Here is a 19,205-nt window from a genome sequence, read left to right as displayed (position 1 = left end):
GCAGGAAGGATGTTCCTGATGGCCGGAGAGTCCAGAATCAGGGGTCCCAGTCTAAGGATAAGGGGTGAGCCATTTAGGACAGAGATGAGGAGGAATTTCTTCACCCAGAGAGTGGTGAACCTGTGGAATTCTCTACCACAGAAGGCAGTTGAGGCCAATTCATTAAATATATTCAAGAAGGAGTTGGATATATTTCTTAAGGCTAAAGGGATCAAGGGATATGGAGAGAAGGCAGGGCCAGGGTACTGAATTTGGATGATCAGCCATGATCTCATTGAATGGCAGAGCAGGCTCGAGGGGCCGAATGGCCTACTCCTGCTCCTATCTTCTATGTTTCAGTGACTTGGAACCTCCCCTTTTTATATTTGGTTGATTTGAAGTCCTCTTCATATAACTTTTCCGTTTCCACATATCCTTTTCATCTCTTCACAGAGCAAACTGTCTTCTTTATTCAGACCTGGTGGTCTGTAGCAAACCCCTGCAGTTAGCTTTGGGTTTTTCCGCAGTAAAGATGTCTAACCAGGCTAGATCATTGTGTAACTTTCACTTCCCACAGGATCAACTTCTTTAACTTCCCAGATGCCCCTGACACCAGAGTTACACTGCCTATATTCTTGAACACACTAGATCCCTGTAAGTTGCATTCGCATCCTCCAGCGTCACCTGTGTTTTTGATATAGTTACTACATTGTAGTTCCCCACTACCACTACAGCTTAGAGTTCAAACATTTTTGTTCCTAATGCTTCTGGGGGTGGGATGTATCTTGCTGTTACGTCGCCTCCGTTCTTGGACTGCCATCCCACCCCATGTCTGCCTGTTACTAGTATTTGGTTTATGTATGTCGGAGTTAACTGTCTTTGTACCTGCCTAATTGTTGCCTTCCCCTCTCCAATCTTTCTCACCTGGGATCCATTTTTCTCTCCGCCCTCTTCCACCTCCCCCACCCATCTAGTTTAAATGATACTCGATAGCTGTTTCAATCCTATCCAATTTAAAGGATACTTGACCATTATCTCAATATACCTTGCTAAGCCCCTGGTTTTGAAGTGCAGCTCGTCACTCCTGTACCAGATATTTCTGTCCTGACAATGTTCCCAGCTACTTATGAAAGTAGCATCATTATTTTCCAGCCCAGTTACCAGCCACTTATTTACATCCTCAGTTTTCCAGAAGTATATGGCAAAAAACATTTTGTATCCTGCCTTGCAGTTTCAAGGTGGTCTTTGGATTCGTGCCTTTTTACAGCCTCTATTATTTGTCCCTATGTTGTTAACCCCGACAAGGTTTGACTCCAGTAGGTCTCTTCCTGTCCCCTCCAGTTTTCCTGACCTGTGTGCTCTGCTTGCCTGTTCACCTTCCCAAACAGAGAGTTCCCTACAACTGCAGTCTCTTTATACCTTTTCGGTCTGCATCTTTGTCCCAGTTACCTTCTCTGGTTTTTTGGCTACTTCTTCTTCCATGACCTGTTTTCCTTCTGGGTTATTGGACAGTGCCTGGTGTCTGGTTTATTATAATCCACTGAGTAGCTTCACTGGCTTTCTGTTACTTTTCCAACCTTAACCCATCCAATATCCCCATTTCCTTGGCTTGAGCTTATCCAAAACTCCACTGCCCATATCCTAACTCAGCCCTGTGCTCACTGACCTACATTGGCTCCCGGTCCTGCAACGCCTCAATTTTAAAACTATCCTTATTCTCAACTCCCTCCATGGCCTTGCCCCTCCTTATCTCTGTAACTGCCTCCAGCCCTACAACCCTCAGGTCTCTGCGCATTTCTGATTTTAATCGCTCCACCATTGGCAGTCGTGCCTTCAGCTGCCTGGGCTCTAAGCTCTGGAATTTGCTACCTAAAGAACCTCTCTACCTCTCTCTCTTGTTTAAGAGACTCCTTAAAAGCTACCTCTTTTACCAAGCTTTTGGTCAGCTGTCCCAATATCTCCTTATGTGGCTGTGTCAAATTTTGTTTGATAATGCTCCTGTGGAGCACCTTGGGACGTTTTAATATGTTAGAGGTGCTATATATATGCAAGTTGTTTTTCCCCTCAGCTTGGTACTTGCCCCTTTCCGGGCAGCCTTGTACCGGTGTGTACCAGTCTCCTCCACCTATCCCTATTGCATTACGCTCAAGATCCAGTGCTAGCCCCACCATTTCACTGACCTGTGATGACACTTACTGAGTCTTGTTCTATCTCCTCCGCCCCCCCCCCCTCCCCCCCCCCAATAATCCATCACTTTTGTCTGCCACGAAGAGTTAAAGCCTTAAGCTTTTTGATCTCTCAATTTTTACATCTCTTTTCCACTAATTGCACCTGCCTTTTATATGTTCCAGTCTCACAGCAAGCACATCTCCATCTTAATGTCACTGGTGCCAGCTGTGGCTCAGTGGGTAGCACACTTGCCTCTGAGTCAGAAGGTTGTGGGTTCAAATCCCACTCCAGGGACTTGAGCACATAAAGCTAGGCTGACACTCCTAGCTGCACTGTCGGAGCTGCCGTCTTTCGGATGAGACGTTAAACCGAGGCCCTGTCTGCGCTCTCAGGTGGATGTAAAAGATGCCATGGCACTATTTCAAAAAGAGCAGGGGAGTCATCCCTGGTGTCCTGGCCAATATTTATCCCTCAACCAACATAACAAAAACAGATTATCTGGTCATTATCACATTGCTGTTTGTAGGAGCTTGCTGTGCTCAAATTGGCTGCCGCGTTTCCTACATTACAACAGTGACTCCACTTCAAAAGTACTTTCATTATAAAGCACTTTGAGGCATCCGGTGGTCCATGTACAGCAGGCACCTCAAAGCACTGGAGAGGTACCACCAACGCTGCCTCCGCAAATCCTGCAAATCTATTGGCAGGATAGGCGCACCAACGTCAGTGTTCTTGCTCAGGCCAACATCCCCAGCATCGAAGCTCTGACCACGCTCAATCAGCTCCGATGGACGGGTCACATTGTCCGCATGCCCAATATGAGACTCCCAAAACAAGTGCTCTATTCGGAGCTCTGGCATGGCAAGAGAGCCCCAGGTGGGCAGAGGAAACACTTCAAGGGCACCCTCAAAGCTTCCTTGAAAAAGTGCAACATCCCCATCAACACCTGGGAATCCCTGGCCCAAGACCGCACAAAGTGGAGGAGAAGCATCCGGGAAGGCGCCGAACACCTCAAGTCTCTTCGCCGGGAGCAAGCGCAAGGAGCGCACGTCAACCCAAGCACCCCACCCACCCGCCCCTTCAACCACCGTCTGCCCCACCTGTGACAGAGACTGTAGGTCCTGCATTGGACTCATCAGTCACCTGAGAACTCATTTTTAATGTGGAAGCAAGTCATCCTCAGTTCCGAGGGACTGCCTAAGAAGAAGGTCGTGAAAGGCGCTGTATAAATGCAAGTCTTTCTCGAGTATCTTACTTTAAATTTCACTTCTCGGGTGCTCCTTTAATTCTCCTGTGTTTTTAGTTACCTGGGCCCTGCTCCAAGGGTTTGGGAGAATGGAGCTCTCCCAGGATGAAGACTTCAATTGCTTTTAAAAACCTTTACCTTCAAATACTAATAGTTACAATTGAAGCCTGTCGGCCACTTCCAAAATAAAAGGAGCACTCCAGAGCTGTGACGTGGAAAAGAAGCACCTGAGAGATTGTGTGGAGGCTTAAGCGATATGTTGCCAGTTTCTTATTCTTAGCCATCTGTGCTTTGGTGCTGTCTGACTGCTGTTGAAGATTGTGGCGTTTCGATTGAGAAGCAACCGTACCAGTGGACAAAGTTCTGGTGGGTGTCGGTGGTTCACTGGCTGTTTCGGTGCCTCAGTGCACTATGTTGTGGGGTTTCGGTGATTCTGAGCTCCAAGTCTTTGTTTAGTGCAGGCACAGAATACGGGTGACATACTTATTTCCCCACCATCACCAGGAAAGGGATGTTGGTCAGATACCTGGTAACAGCCTGCCTGTTGCCTTGGCTGTAAAATAGCATGGGAAAGGAAAGTTTTAAAATAGGCAAAAAATAAACTTTGGTTTTTATAGGGGACTTTGTCCATCCACAGGATTAAAGCTGCATATTTATGGTCCCAATTTCATATCTTAATAAGCAGTTAATCAGAATTGTTCATTGAGGTTTCAAGGTCACTGCTTTTGGCGAGGGAAAGATTTTTAATTTGTTCCTGGGATGTGGGCATCGCTGGCAAGGCCAGCATTTATTGCCCGTCCCTAATTGCCCTCGAGAAGGTGGTGGTGAGCCGCCGCCTTGAACCGCTGCAGCAGGTACTCCCACAGTGCTGTTAGGGAGGGAGTTCCAGGATTTTGACCCAGCGATAGTCTTTAACTTGATGGGGAACTTGGAGGTGGTGGTGTTCCCATGCACCTGCTGCCCTTGTTCTTCTAGGTGGAAGAGGTCGCGGGTTTGGGAGGTGCTGCCGAAGAAGCCTTGGCGAGTTGCTGCAGTTCATCTTGTAGATGATGCACACTGCAGCCACAGTGTGCCGGTGGTGCTGGGAGCGAATGTTTTAGGTGGTGGATGGTGTCAAGCTTCTTCAGTGTTGGAGCTGCATTCATCCAGGCAAGTGGAGAGTATTCCACCACACTCCTTACTTGTGCCTTGTAGATGGTGGAAAGACTTTGGGGAGTCAGGAGGTGAGACACTCACCGCAGAATACCTAGCCTCTGACCTGCCCTTGAAACCACAGTATTTATGTGGCTGGTCCAGTTAAGTTTCTGGTCAATGGTGACCCCCCATCCCCCCCAGGATGTTAATGGTGGGGGATTCGGCGATGGTAATGCCGTTGAATGTCATGAGGCAGTGGTTAGACTCTCTTGTTGGAGATTGTCATTGACTGGCACTTGTGTAGCGCAAATGTTACTTGCTACTTATCAGCTGAAGCCTGAATACAAGGCTATGGACCAAATGCTGGAAAATGGGATTAGATTAGACAGGGCTTGATGGCCGGCGTGGACGCGATGGGCCGAAGGGCCTCTTTCTGTGCTGTATAACTTTATGACTCTATGACTATGAATGTCATCCAGGTCTTGCATTCGGGCATGGACTGCTTCATTATCTGAGGAATTACGACTGGAACTGAACATTGCAATCATCAGCGAACATCCCCATTTCAGAACTTATGATGGAGGGAAGGTCATTGATGAAGCAGCTGAAGATGGTTAGGCCCAGGACACTGACCCAAGGAACTCCTGCTGTGATGTTCTGGGGCTGTGATGATTGACCTTCAATAACTACAACCATCTTCCTTTGTACTAGGTATGTCTCCAGCCAGTGGAGAGTTTTCCTCCTGATTCCCATTGACTTCAATTTTACTAGGGCTCCTTGATGCCACACTTGGTCAAATGCTGCCTTGATGTCAAAGGCAGTCACTCTCGCCTCTGGAATTCAGCTCTTCCGTTCATGTTTGGACCAAGGCTGTAATGAGGTCAGGAGCGGAGTGGTCCTGGCAGAGCCCAAACTGAGCATTGCTGAGTAAGTGCCGCTTGATAGCACTGTCGACGACACCTTCTATCACTTTGCTGATAATTGAGAGTAGACTGATGGAACGGCAATTGGCTGGATTGGATTTGTCCTGCTTTTTGTGGACCGAACATACCTAGGCAGTTTTCCACATTGTCGGGTAGATGCCAGTGTTGTAGCTGTACTGGAACAGCTTGGCTAGAGGGACGGCTAGTTCTGGAGCACAAGTCTTCAGCACGATAGCTGGGTTGTTGTCTGGTCCCGCAGCCTTTGCTGTATCCAGTGCACTCGGCCGTTTCTTGATATCACGTGGAGTGAATCGAATTGGCTGAAGACTGGCTTCTGTGACGGTAGGGACCTCAGGAGGAGGCTGATATGGATCAGCCACTCGGCACTTCTGGTTGAAGATGGTTGCAAGATAACACAAATAATGTGTCCTTTGTTTATAAATGATTAAAAGCTTTACAGCATGATGCCTCTTTTAAAACGTTTCTGTCCGTTAACTAATCCTCAATCCATGTGAGTATATTACCCCCAATCCCATGAGCCCTAATTTTGTTTAATAACCTCTTGTGTGGCACCTTATCGAATGCCTTCTGAAAATCCAAATACACTACATCCACTGGTCCCCCCTTATCTATTCTGCTAGTTACAACCTCAAAAAACTAACAGAGCTGGGTGTCATCAACATGTGTGAGAAAGCTGACCCCCGTATCTAGGATAAACGGGTCATTTTTGGGTTGGCAGGCTGTAACTAGTGGGGTACTGCAAGGATCAGTGCTTGGGCCTCGGCTAGTCACAATCTATATCAATGATTTGGATCGGGGACCAAATGTAATATCCAAGTTTGCCGATGATACAAAGCTGGGTGGGAATGTGAGGAGGAGGAGGCTTCAAGGGGATATAGACAGGCTAAGTGAGTGGGCAAGAACATGGCAAATGGAATATAATGTGGAGAAATGTGAAGTTATCCACTTTGGTAGGAAAAATAGAAAAGCAGAGTGTTTTTTAAATGGTGAGAGATTGGGAAATGTTGGTGTTCAGAGGGACCTGGGTGTCCTTGTACACGAATCACTGAAAGTTAACATGCAGGTACAGCAAGCAATCAGGAAAGCAAATGGTATGTTGGCCTTTATTACAAGAGGATTTGAGTATAAGAGTAAAGATGTCTTACTGCAATTATATAGCGCCCTGGTGAGACCACACCTGGAGTATTGTGTACAGTTTTGGTCTCCCTACCTAAGGAAGGATATACCTGCCATGGAGAGAGTGCAACAAAGGTTCACCGGACTGGTTCCTGGGATGGGGGGATTGTCCTATGAGGAGAGATTGAGTAGACTAGGCCTATAGTCTCTAGAGTTTAGAAGAATGAGAGGTGATCTCATTGAAACAAACAAAATTCTTGCAGGGCTTAACAGGGTAGATGCAGGGAGGATGTTTCCCCCGACTGGGGAGTCTAGAACCAGGGGTCACAGTCTCAGAATAAAGGGTCGGCCATTTAGGACTGAGATGAGAAATTTCTTCACCGAGGGTGGTGAATCTTTGGAATTCTCTACCCCAGAGGGCTGTGGAGGATTAGTCGCTGAGTATATTCAAGACTTTTGAATATTAAGGGAATCAAGGGATATGGGGATAGTGCGGGAAGGTGGAGATGAGGTAGAAGATCAGCCATGATCTTATTGAATGGCGGAGCAGGCTCAAAGGGCCAAATGGCCTACTCCTGCTCCTTATGTTCTTTGACATGGTCAACCATATCCTCCTCCTCCACTATCGAGCTCGTGGCACTGCCTTCACTTGGTTCCACTCTTAGCTACCCAGTCATAGCCAGAGCATCTCCAGCAGTGGCTTCTCTTTTTCCCCTGCCGCAACATTACCTCTGGAGTCCTTCAATGATCTGTCCTTGGCTCCCTCTTCCTCATCTACTTGCTGCCTCTTGGCAACGTCATCCGCAGATACGGGGGTCAGCTTTCTCACGCATGTTGATGACACCCAGCTCTACCTCTTCACCACCTCTCTCGACCCCTCTATTGCCTGTGTGTTGTGAGACTGCTTGTCCTACATCCAGTCTTGGATGAGCTGCAATTTCCTCTAGTTAAACATTGAGAAGGTCAAAGGTATTGTCGTTGGCCCCTGCCAGAAACTCCAACTCCATACTCTTGACCTCAATTCAATCTTTCTCCCTGGCCTCTCTTCTGGTGAAGCAGACTGTTTGCAACCTCGGCCTTCTACACAACCCCGAGTTGAGCTTCCATATCCTCTCCATTACATCATCGCTTCCACCTCTTCTTAGGCAGTCCCTCGGAACCGAGGATGACTTGCTTCCACACTAAGAATGAGTTCTCGGGTGACTGAGTCCAATGCGGGACAGGACCTACAGTCTCTGTCACAGGTGGGGTTGTCCATGAGGGCCCTGACGTTCCAGGTCCCTAACTTCATTTTAAAGGGTGGAAGATGCCTGTGCGTGAATTCTTTTATCGTGGGGTGGCCGTTGCACACCAGCTACCACACGGGCTTGACAGAGCAAGGTCTTGGTCCAATGGCAAGGGGATCCAAGACACTTGGAGACCAGGCTCTGCTACATCGGCCCAGCACACACACAAACATACTCCTACTGTCCTCCCTCCTTCCTGCAGGTCCTCTCTGCCTGGGTTTCGTAGGATGCATTGTGGTCCTCCCAACCCTGCTGCTGACAGGCACGTTAAGAGTTTTAGATTTATCTATGTCTACACATATTGTGGTTTTCTTAAACAGGAGAATAAATGGTATAACAAATGCTGGAAAATGATATAGAACACTGCAGGATTCCGTGCAGCGGGAGTTATTTTTTTTAATCAAACTTATATATAAAATAAAATGTTGATGTGTAGCTGTCACGCTCCGTCTTAAAAATCTTTGTTGTTCAAAACAGCATTCTTGCCCAGCAGAGCTGACTCGCAACCTCTTGTTTGTGTTGACTTTCAGTGCAGCCGGTTTATAATTACGGAGGCAGAATGTCACTCGAGGAGATTGGCGTCGTTGCCCCCGGATAACACGCGCAAGCGATGGTCTGCGAGATCATAAACGCCTCATTAGTGCCAGCCTCCCATGGCCCACATGTGGCAGCTCCTGATCAGACCCAGGACTCCTCACAATGCGCCAGGTTGGAGGAATAAAAACAAACAGGAGCTCTTTGCTCGTCTTTCTTTCTTCGCTGCTTCGCGGACATTGTTGGCGCTGCTGGTGAAATGTTGGGACCTCTGCAGTATTGCCTGCCTCTCCTACCTCAGCCCATCTACTGCTAAAACCCTCATCCATGCTTTTCTCACCTCTATATTTCATTGAGGTCCTAGCTGGCCTTCCATCCTCCATTAACCTCAGTTCATCCAAGGTCTGCTGCCTGCCCCTATTGTATCCACACCAAGTCCCGCTCGCCCATCACCCCTGTTCTTGCTGACCTACATTGGCTCCTGGTCTCCCAACGCCTCAAATTTAAAATGCTCAACCTAGTGTTTAAATCCCTTCAGGGCCTTGTCCTTCCCTATCTCTGACTTCTTCCAGCCCTACAACAACTAATAAGTCAAATTTTCTCCATGGGATTTGTGGATTTTCGCTGGTGTTTTAGGAATCGCATTTCCTCTTTTTTTTTCTGTAAATCACAAGCCAGCAGTCTTGCTTATCGACTTTTCTGCTGTTTTGAAGTTCGGGTTAACGAATTTACTTCCAGATTTTTTCACGTAATTTTATTCTAAAGGAAGCACCTTATCCCTCAAACTCTACTCACCAATTCAAGTAACTGAAATATCTGATCTGTACTTATATACCTTGTGTGGCTATGTAAGTGGATTTTGTTTTTGGGGATCAAGAGTTTTCTGAAGGCTGAAAAAACCAAATCGTAATGTTACAATGTATATGTAGTGTGTATACAATGTGTATATAGGTTAGTGTAAAATAATTTCTCTTCCTGATATACTGTACCACTTCCTGAGTTTCGGTACTTTTTGAAGTTGGGATCTAGATTTTTCAATTTCCATTCTATTTAAAATAAATGGGCTGCAATAACATTGATTTGGAAAATTTAGGTTCTGGTTTAAAGCTTGGGAATATTATGGTGCATCTTCAATAACCCTAGTTGAACTTGCCAAAAATCTTCAGGTTTGTAAAATGTGCAGGTTACTGATCTGCCATCTATAGGGTGATGGGACACTTAACATAGACACGTAATCAATGATGGGTAAGACATAATCTAGACTGACACTCCCAGTGCAGTGCTGAGGGAGTGCTGCATTGTCGGAGGTGCCGTCTTTTGGCTGAGATGTTAAACCGAGGCCCCGTCTGCGCTCTCGGGTGGACGTAAAAGATCCCATGGCACTATTTCGAACGAGCAGGGGGAGTTATCCCCAGTGTCCTGGCCAATATTCATCCCTCAATCAACTAACAAAAACAGATTATCTGGTCATTATCACATTGTGGGAGCTTGCTGTGTGTAGTTGACATTTCCTACATTATAACAGTGACTACAGTTCAGAAGTACTTCATTGGCTGTCAGGTGTTTTCAGACATCCTGAGGTGGTGATAAAGCGCTATATAAATGCAAGTCTTTTTTATTTGTGCTTACTGTTTCTCCTACACACGGAATTCCCAATCTATCGTAGGTAGGTGGCGAGCTGCCCCCAGGCACTTTACTCTTCAACAAGGAGGGGCAATTAGAAGAAACTCACCGAGATATATGGTGTGCACCTTCTGGTTTCAAAATGACACAAGCAGATCAAATTTGAAAGTTTAAAAAAAAAAAAAGCTCTTAGCCCCTACAGAGCAGCTAATGAAAATGATGGCCAAGGAAAAGATTGAGAAAAGCTACAAAGAGAGATTAGAAAGGCTGAGAGGAGTGTGAGCAGATCCACCATGTGTTGGAGATGGGGAGGGGAAAGAGACAAAATTCAGAGTTTTCTATGTAGCTGGGACAGTGATGGGGAATTTTTTGTGCAGTGTGATGTATAATGTTCTTTTCTACCTTTTTGTTCTAGATCGTTCCATCATTGGGACGTATGTGCTACTCATCATCTCCGGTAAGTTCGAGCCAAATCCAGCTGCCCTGTCAGGCTTGTTCAAAGAAAATGGTTGTTTGGTGTTGACTTATCAACATTTTTTTTCTTGTTCTGCCCTCCTCTCTCGATTTCCTGGTGTTAAGTGATGCTAACTGCTCCAGTTGCTTTGAATGTTGTGCCTGGTCCTGAACTGTAGGAACCTAGGAACAGGAGTAGGCCATTGAGCCCCTCGAGCCTGCTCCATCATTCAATGAGATCATGGCTGATCTGCGACCTAATTCCATATACCCGCCTTTGGCCCATATCCTTTAATACCTTTTTAGTTAACAAAAATTTATCAATCTCAGGATTTAAAATTAACAATTGACCCAGCATCAATTGCTGTTTGTGGAAGAGAGTTCCAAACTTCTACCACCCTTTGTGTGTAGAAGTGTTTCCTAATTTCACTCCTGAAAGATCTGGCTCTGAATTTTAGACTCTGCCCCCAGTCCTAGCATCCCCAAACAGCAGAAATAGTTTCTCTCTATCTATCTACCCAACTATATTGTTGATGACGGAGCCCTGTGTGCAAGCAGTTAATTTTACGCTGCTGGGCTCTTTATTGCTTATGAACGAAGCTTTTATGCATGCGTGGTTTGCTTGCTTTGCACTTTATGTTGGGAGGAAGGTTTGATTGAAAGTAACCAAAGTTAATAAATGTTAAAATTCCTCACCAAGTGACAAGATTACTTTGCAAATAAGTTTCAAGCAAGGTTAATACTTTACCAATGGTGAACACTTTTGCTAATGGAGCAAATACCTGGTGTAAACTCTCCCCTCCATTTTATAAATTTTTGTACCTCCTCCAGTCCTGGTTTCTGTCATTCCCCAGCTGCTCCTATGTTGCAGCACCTTTTCTGCTCCTTGACCTGGCTGGATGAATAGGAAACTTGGATCAAATTTAAAAACGCTTACAAAAAGCATTTAGCACATAGAGCAGCTAGATTGATTCCTGGGATGAGAGGGTTGTCCTATGAGGAGAGATTGTTTTTTCACTCGAACAGCTGGCAACATAAAGGCTTTTACTGAGCATATTTAGAAGCAAGAGTATAGTTGGGACTGGGGTGGGGCAGCTAAGAGTTGAGAGACAAGTTTGTGGTAGTGAGGGAATCTCACACTGCCTCAATAAGTGCCTTTGGCTCAGTTTTCACAATTGGCTATTGGGATTGTCAAGGTGTAATCAGCTTTAACCCTTTTCTTTGTTTCTCTCAGTAATAAAATGTCCACAAGCTGAAGTACTGCAGTACAGACTCTTCCACTAGAGGGACATGTTCTTCAGTGACTTTTTAACAATGTATCTCTATGTACTTTATGGAACTCACTGGGAACATATAGTGGCAGGAAATGGGTACTGTGGCTGAGACTCCCACCAAGCAAAACCTTTGCCTTGTGAAAATAGCTGAACTGCTGTTTGGACCTTATTATTTATTGGGAAAGGTGAAGTTCTTTGTTGGAAGGGGGGGGCGAGGAGATGATTTATTTTTGCCATTAACAGAAATGTTAAGGCTCTAGTATGTTTCCACAAAGGATTGGGTTACCTCTCTGGGAGCTGGTTTCTTGAATTCTCTAAAATGTTTGCTGGGTCAATGAGACGTAGCTGAGGTGGGGGAGGGAGGGAGGGTCTCTGGAAAATTTAAATTTGTTTGAAAACCTGTGACTTTGGCTGTAGAACAACTTGAAATGATCAGAGCTTCCAGTTCGAAAGCGAGATGGAGAAATAGATTAATTTACACCAAATATAAGTGAGTTTTGGTTTGTGAAGAATAGAGACTCCTGCTTTAAACTAGTACAAATCTCCCCATATGAATTATTAGTTGTCTGTCTCCTCTGAACTGGCTGTTTCTAGTTTGGTGGGGAAGCTGGTTATGAGAATTATTTTTTAAAATTTTAAAATTGGATTTAAAAAATATTGATCAGCTTGTGCTTGGTGTGATGCAATTCTTCAGGTGAGCTTTATCGATTTGCTCATTTGCGTTTTCTTGTTGGAATTCCCCTCCCCTCTTGCCCCTCAATTTCCCCCCCCCCCCCCCCCAAAAGACAATGCATGCATTTAGCTGGTTATGTTTTGCTGTGCATTTGAAATCTCTTTTCCCCCCCCCCACAAAACAGCGTGGACTCCTACCAATCCACCTCTGCAGAGTAGTTACACCGTCGTGTTCAAAACTGTTTGCACTCCAGTGCAAATAGTGTGTTTGTGAAACGTGTGCCACCTGTGCTGCAAAAATGGAAAATCTCACCCGTTGCATATGTTCCATTTTGAGCATTGGTATTCTTTCAATCCAATTTTCTTCAATTCTCACGAGCAGCTTCCCCTCCGAACCAGGAGTAGCCGTCTGAGTAACCAGCCAGCAAATTCATTAGGAATTATTGTACTAGGTTAAGCAGGGCTTGCTCTCTCTCTCTCTTTCTCTTCACAAAACAAAGCACAGATCTGCCAAGCCTCACTTATTTTCAGTGTAAAAGAATTTTTGTTAGAAAAATAAACCCTTTTCTGTCTCGCTTTAGAACTGGCTCATTTCAAGTTGTCCTGCAGCCAATGGGTTTCAAGCTACTTTCATCTTCCAGGGATCCGAGGAGCGATGGTGCTGAGGCTTTATTGTGTTGAGGAAGGAAAGTCCTTGATTTGTGTACATCCCATGAAACCTTGCTCCTCCAATTGAAAAAAAATATATTGAAATGTATGTTAAAATTGTCTGTATTGTGATTCTGCTGCCAACCGTCTGCAAGTTAAAACTATCTGGCTGTAATTTGCGGCTCCTACAGGTGCGTACGAGGTGTGTACGCGCCCGTAAAGGCTGCGCAAGTTCCGGGTTCAGGCATGCGAAGTGCATGCGCAAGAACCTGGAACTTGCGATCTGTCAAGACAGATCATCTGCATCCCCGGGAAAAGAGCATCCCCGGGCAGAGTTGGGCTATTTGCCCATACACCTGGTAAAAGCAGGCATGCGAGAGTTTAAAAAAACATTTTTTAATTTATACATTAAAAAACATGTACAATAAGGTAAGTTTATTTTTATCCCTTTAAACATTTGAATTTATTTTTCTAAAAAATTTAATTTTTGTTTTAAATATTTAATTAAATTGCATTTTAATTAATTCTAAATATGTAAAAAAAAAAATTGATGTATTTTTTGGGGTACTTCCATTCATGCTTATGCGGTTTCCGCACATACGGAATCCCCATAAGCATGAATGGGAGCCCCTTTCATTCATTGGGCCGGCCCATGTGATCCCAGGGGCACTTGCGAACCGCGTGCGCCCCTCAGATATGAGGGCCTCTGCCCACGCGTACCCAGAGAGGCCCAGGACCACGAGTCTCCGTACCTCCCGGACCACCAGATACATGGGCATTTTATTTGCGGATCGGAGGCATTTCCCCACGGGAAGCCTCCGACCCCCAAATTCAGGGCCGTCGAGTTTTTTTTTCGTTTATGGGATGTGGGCGTCGCTGGCAAGTCCAGCATTTATTGCCCTTGAGAAGGTGGTGGTGAGCTGCGCCTTGAACCGCTGCAGTCCTTGTGGTGAAGGTACTCCCACAGTGTTAGGGAGGGAGTTCCAGGATTTTGACCCAGCGACGATGAAGGATCGGTGATATACTTCTAAGTCGGGATGGTGTGTGACTTGGAGGGGAACTTGGAGGTGGTGGTGTTCCCATGCGCCTGCTGCCCTTGTCCTTCTACGTGGAAGAGGTCGTGGCTTTGGGGGGTGCTGCAGAAGAAGCTGGTGGTGGAGGGAGTGAATGTTTTTAAGGTGGTGGATGGGGTGCTAATCAAGCGGGCTGCTTTGTCCTGAATGGTGTCGAGCTTCTTGAGTGTTGTTGGAGCTGCACCCATCCAGGCAAGTGGAGACTATTCCATCACACTCCTGACTTGTGCCTTGTAGCTGGTGGAAAGGCTTTGGGGAGTCAGGAGGTGAGACGCACGCCGCAGAATACCCAGCCTCTGACCTGCTCGTTGCCACAGTTAAGTTTCTGGTCAATGGTGACCCCGCAGGATATTGATGGTGGGGAGGATTCGGCGATGGTAATGCCGTTGAATGTCATGGGGTGGTCATTCGACTCTCACTTGTTGGAGATAGTCGTTGCCTGGCACTTCTGTGGCGCGAATGTTACCTGCCACTTATCAGCCCAAGCCTGAACGTTGTCCAGGTCTTGTTGTATGTGGGCATGGACTGCTTCATTATCTGAGGAGTTGTGAATGGCACGAAAGTAGTGTTCCTCTCTTGGGCTACCATTTTTAATGGGGTAGGGCTGACTGTGCTTTGTCTTTATGTTGCCGCCCATTTGCAGACTGACCCAGTTTTGTTTTGCAGCCAACAACAAAATTATTTATTGATGGGAAATTTATTGAATCAAACACCTCCGAATGGCTCGACATCCACAACCCTGTAAGTATCTTGTGTTTTTATGTTTGACTTTAAGTACAAAATCTAGATGACTTAGTTATACAGCATGTAGCTGAATAACCTAGCCCATGCAGGTTATCGGGAGAGGCGAGATGGTGCTAAGGCTTTATTGTGTTGAGGAAAAGTCCTTGAATTGTGTACATGCTGTGAAACCTTGCACTTCGAATTTAGTTTTTTTTAAAAAGTTATTTTGCATGCATGCTGAAATGTACAGAGTCTTAACCTCCGAGTACTCTGGGGTGGAGGAAGGAAAGTGGTAAATCTTGAAGGAGCGGTATGTTAATAAGCTGTGATGACAAGTGTGCTGGAGGACCAGCACAAGGCACAGTGGAATGGTTGCTCACAGACTTTTGCTATCTGTGAGGAAGTGCCTACCTTCTGCGAGGTGTCTCCCTGTTGCAGCAGCAACGCAAATCCATGGAGTTTATCCTCCCACTTCATGGCAGAGTGCCCCGCAGTGCTGCCATTGAACCATTTTGCAGTTCTGTCGAGCGTGCAGCTGCATCCAAGTTGCCGTATGTGTTGGCAGTTCGGACATGTAAACAGACGGGTGAGAAGTTTATGACTTGTGAATGTTTTCACTTTTTCACTTTTCTCAAATGCAGACTGCTTTCACCTATGGTGGAAATTCAAGGATTCTGTGCGATAACTTTTCCTGCTATTTCCTGACATTACTGCTTCTAGGCAACAAATGAGGTGATTGGCAAAGTCCCGAAGGCCACGCAGGAGGAGATGCTTGCTGCTGTGAACTCCTGTCAACGGACTTACACCTCGTGGTCAGAGACATCAGTGTTGAGTCGACAGCAGATCTTTCTAAAGTATCAGCAACTGATCAAAGACAACATGGTAAGCGATGCAGTACAGATGTGTTAAAGAATTGAATATTTCAGGGAAGCCTTAAATTTGAGGGAGCGTGGCGGGGTGGGTGAATCCTGTGAGCAAACAAATGACCGTTGGTGGCACAGAATTGTTTGCCAGTCTTTCTCATGTTTACCAGTCCCTTAGTGAGAAAGTTTGTGAATGCTCTTTTGAAGGGAAGAGTCCCTCTAACTTCCTGGGCCATGTGTCTACTGATTTCCAGGGCAGTGTCCTCACTTCAGTAGAGCTCTGAAGCAGCCGCTTGGAGCTGCACAAGAACAAGCTAAGAATGGTGTATCCAAAAATACCTGAGGGGTAATTTTAACCTCACTCTCCCGACAGGAAATTCACACCCCACCCGATTTTTACCTCCCGTTGACTTTTAACGGAAAGTAAAACGGTCAGCTGACCCGATCTTGTCGTTTTCCCACCGGGCAGGTTGGATTAAAATTACCTCCCAATTCTTTCCGTCTCACTTTCCGTTTGCCCGCCCCCTCGGCATCTTTCTATGGCAGTGCAGTGGAGCTTGGGGCTCAAGTCCTCATCTCCCCATTCCCTGGCTGAGTGTTTTGCCATACCTGTGTTCTTCTCTCCTGGTTATAATCACTTTTTAAAGCTAGGGTGCAAAAAATTATCTCTTTTCCCCCCCCCCCACCACCTCCAGAATGATGTATTCAAACAGGGCATCTTTTTACTTTATTAACAGACTGAAATCGCCAAGCTCATCACAATGGAGCAAGGAAAAACCCTGGCAGATGCTGAAGGAGATGTTTTCAGAGGCTTGCGTGAGTAATGTGTAGAGCCCTAAGTAAAGGGATGCATTTCAATGATTTCCTCCAAAATTTAGTGTTCATAAATTTCCCAAATCACAAAGATAAAAGACAGGTGAGAAGTCATTCGGCCCACCTCCAAAATAATCTATGGGGTCGCCCACCCCCCCCCCCCCCCCCCTGCCCAACCTATGTTACTAACTTCCTTTTGAATGATTCCAGAATCCTAATTTCGTTCCCAAATATCTTAGTTTTGGAAAAATCAATAAAAATTAGTTTTTTTTCTCTTTTTTAGTTTGAGCCTTTTTTTCCCCCCAAGAATCTATTTTGGTTGTTTCTTTTGTGCAACTCAAAAAGGCAGTAAGAAATGTGGAGGCTTTATTCGTCCTCCGTGCCACACTTAGTGATCTCTTTGCTTTTCCCCCTACAGAGGTTGTTGAGCACACTTGCAGTATCACGTCGCTCATGTTGGGTGAGACCTTGCCCTCCATCACCAAAGACATGGACACGTTCACTTATCGTCTGCCAATAGGGGTGTGTGCTGGCATCACTCCCTTTAACTTCCCAGCCATGATTCCACTCTGGATGTACCCTATGGCTTTGGTGTGCGGAAACACCTACCTGCTCAAGCCTTCGGAGCGGGTGCCGGGAGCAGCCATGTTGCTGGCCAAGTTATTGCAGGACTCTGGAGCTCCAGATGGAACCCTTAATATTATCCATGGACGGCACGATGGTAAGAACATTCAGCATTTCTGTAAATGGTTTATAAAGCTAGTTGAAGTTGACCACCAATTCCTTAATGTCAAACGTCTTATCTGTTGCTTCACAAATGGTTCGGGTTGCAGTGACAGGGTATATAACTATGGTATTGAAAGTTCCCATTACTAGGAGATTCTAAGTGAGGCGAGGTTGGCCACAGATCTAACGAAAGTTGCTTTTCCAGTTCACCACAAGACCAGTGTAAAATTGGAATAGACCCTTATAAAGTCGTATAAAGATTGGCTAGCCAACATGTTTGAGTTGTGATGGCCACAGCATGTCTTTATCCTTATGTTCTCCAACTATTCCTCTGTGTTTCCATGTACATAAAAGGAAGTTGGATTATTATCCTTGGGTTTTTAGCCAGTCTAGCAGTGTTGGTGCAGATGGAGCTCCAGTGTAATGTCCATCATGGGTTGTATGGCACAGTCCAGTACATTGAAGAACTTCTCTTTGAGGCTCTTGATGTGAAGTAGTATAGAAAATTCCCTAGAACGCAGCCTATAACGATTTTCTCTCTCATTATTTAGAGAGCGTAGAGGAGAAAGTGGCATTTTAATACAGTATTTGTTAGCTTTAAATATATCAATTAGTTGTGTGGAGTAATGAATTGCTGCTTATTTTTCTCGCACAGGATGTGCTTGTCTACAATGGTTTTGAAATTCAAGCAGAAAAAAAACTCCAACACCTTTGGTACTGCAGTAACATGTCTCCAAGTCTTTCTGTGCTCCCCTCAGTCAATCCTGCAACCTGAATTGTTGCCTCCAGCTGCACCTTGTTTGCTGTGTAATATGGCATGGCAAGAAATAAAGGGAATAATGTAATGCCTTTTGTCTTTCACTTTCTTTTCAGCTGTGAATTTCATTTGCGACCATCCCGCTATCCGGGCCATCAGCTTTGTCGGTTCCAATCAAGCAGGAGAGTACATCTACACAAGGGGCTCCAAAAATGGCAAGCGAGTGCAATCAAACATGGTGATTAGCCTTTTCATTCCCCTGCATTTGGACTTTTTTCTGGTTCTCTTCCAGAGCAGCTACACCAAGTACAAATCTCCTATTTCCTCTCTCTCTCTTTCCCCCCCCCCCCCCCCCACCCTCCCAATTGTATTGAGATTAATTAAATTATCTTTTCCCTTTCTTTCCTTCCCCCCCCCCCCCCCCCCCCCCCCATAGATGTTATAACTTTTCCTTTTAATAGGATTGTGTTATTAGATTCGTAAGGGGAAAAATTGGGTTGCTTTGTGCCTCTCATTAGCGCCCCCACAAATCCCCATGTGCTTCCAGTAACGTTCCACTTCCTGCTTGGGATGCTACTAATGAATTTCCGGCAGAGGGGCGTTAACTTGTTTGGGGCGCTAAAATTAGCCTGAACTTTTTACCAGCAGTTCGTCCCTGCTTCCAGCAACCTGACCCATTTCATATGTAGTTTATACCGAGGATGCTGATCTCACTGTCTTATTTGGCGTAGTACCTGATTTGAGATGACAACAGCAGGGCTGAGGGGTTAGTTCATTTCTATTTTTTTTTTAAACTGTAGTTTAAATTAAAATCAATTGATAGGCCTGGTTGTCATGGCGATGGAGCTTTCTGATGCCTTCACATGCCCCTAATCTACAGTCTATTGAATCAGACATTCCCTCAATGAGTCAGTTCATGTTGATAATTGGGGCACTCAGTCGAGCAGCATTGATGTATTTTCTCACTCCCTTCCTTGTTTGCAGTTGCAGTGTGACATTTTACAAAGGCCTGCAAAATGTCTTATCCAAACTCACACCTGTTCATGCCACGTACTTCTGCGCATAAGCTACTAAAGAGGCTGGGGGAAAGAGGAGGAGGAGGAGATGATGGTGGTAAAGTGCTCATGTGACTGCTCTAGTGGGAGAGAGAATTTCTCAAAGAACAGCTAGTA

General features: G+C 45.5%; 1 protein-coding gene across 2 annotated transcripts in view; it reads left to right on the top strand.

Annotated features, from left to right (window-relative positions):
• aldh6a1 (aldehyde dehydrogenase 6 family, member A1) overlaps nucleotides 1-19,205 on the top strand; it is a 34,316-nt gene that overhangs the window by 2,258 nt on the left and 12,853 nt on the right. Inside the window, exons 1-7 of one of the 2 annotated variants that reach the window (XM_086002680.1) lie at nucleotides 10,462-10,488; nucleotides 13,012-13,184; nucleotides 14,818-14,892; nucleotides 15,595-15,756; nucleotides 16,475-16,553; nucleotides 16,969-17,271; nucleotides 18,150-18,271. In XM_086002680.1, coding sequence (XP_085858806.1) covers nucleotides 15,643-15,756; nucleotides 16,475-16,553; nucleotides 16,969-17,271; nucleotides 18,150-18,271 — 618 coding nt within the window. In that variant the 5' untranslated portion in view covers nucleotides 10,462-10,488; nucleotides 13,012-13,184; nucleotides 14,818-14,892; nucleotides 15,595-15,642. Of the gene's footprint in view, nucleotides 1-10,446; nucleotides 10,489-13,011; nucleotides 13,185-14,817; nucleotides 14,893-15,594; nucleotides 15,757-16,474; nucleotides 16,554-16,968; nucleotides 17,272-18,149; nucleotides 18,272-19,205 lie in introns of those variants that run through there. The other variant, XM_086002679.1, reaches the window with a different exon arrangement.

This window comes from Somniosus microcephalus, chromosome 12, assembly GCF_052327205.1.
Source record: "Somniosus microcephalus isolate GS21.2 chromosome 12, FLI_Smic_1.0, whole genome shotgun sequence".
Taxonomy (NCBI): domain Eukaryota; kingdom Metazoa; phylum Chordata; class Chondrichthyes; order Squaliformes; family Somniosidae; genus Somniosus; species Somniosus microcephalus.
The sequence above is the reverse complement of the archived record's forward strand: the minus strand, read 5'-3'. Positions and strand labels throughout refer to the sequence as shown.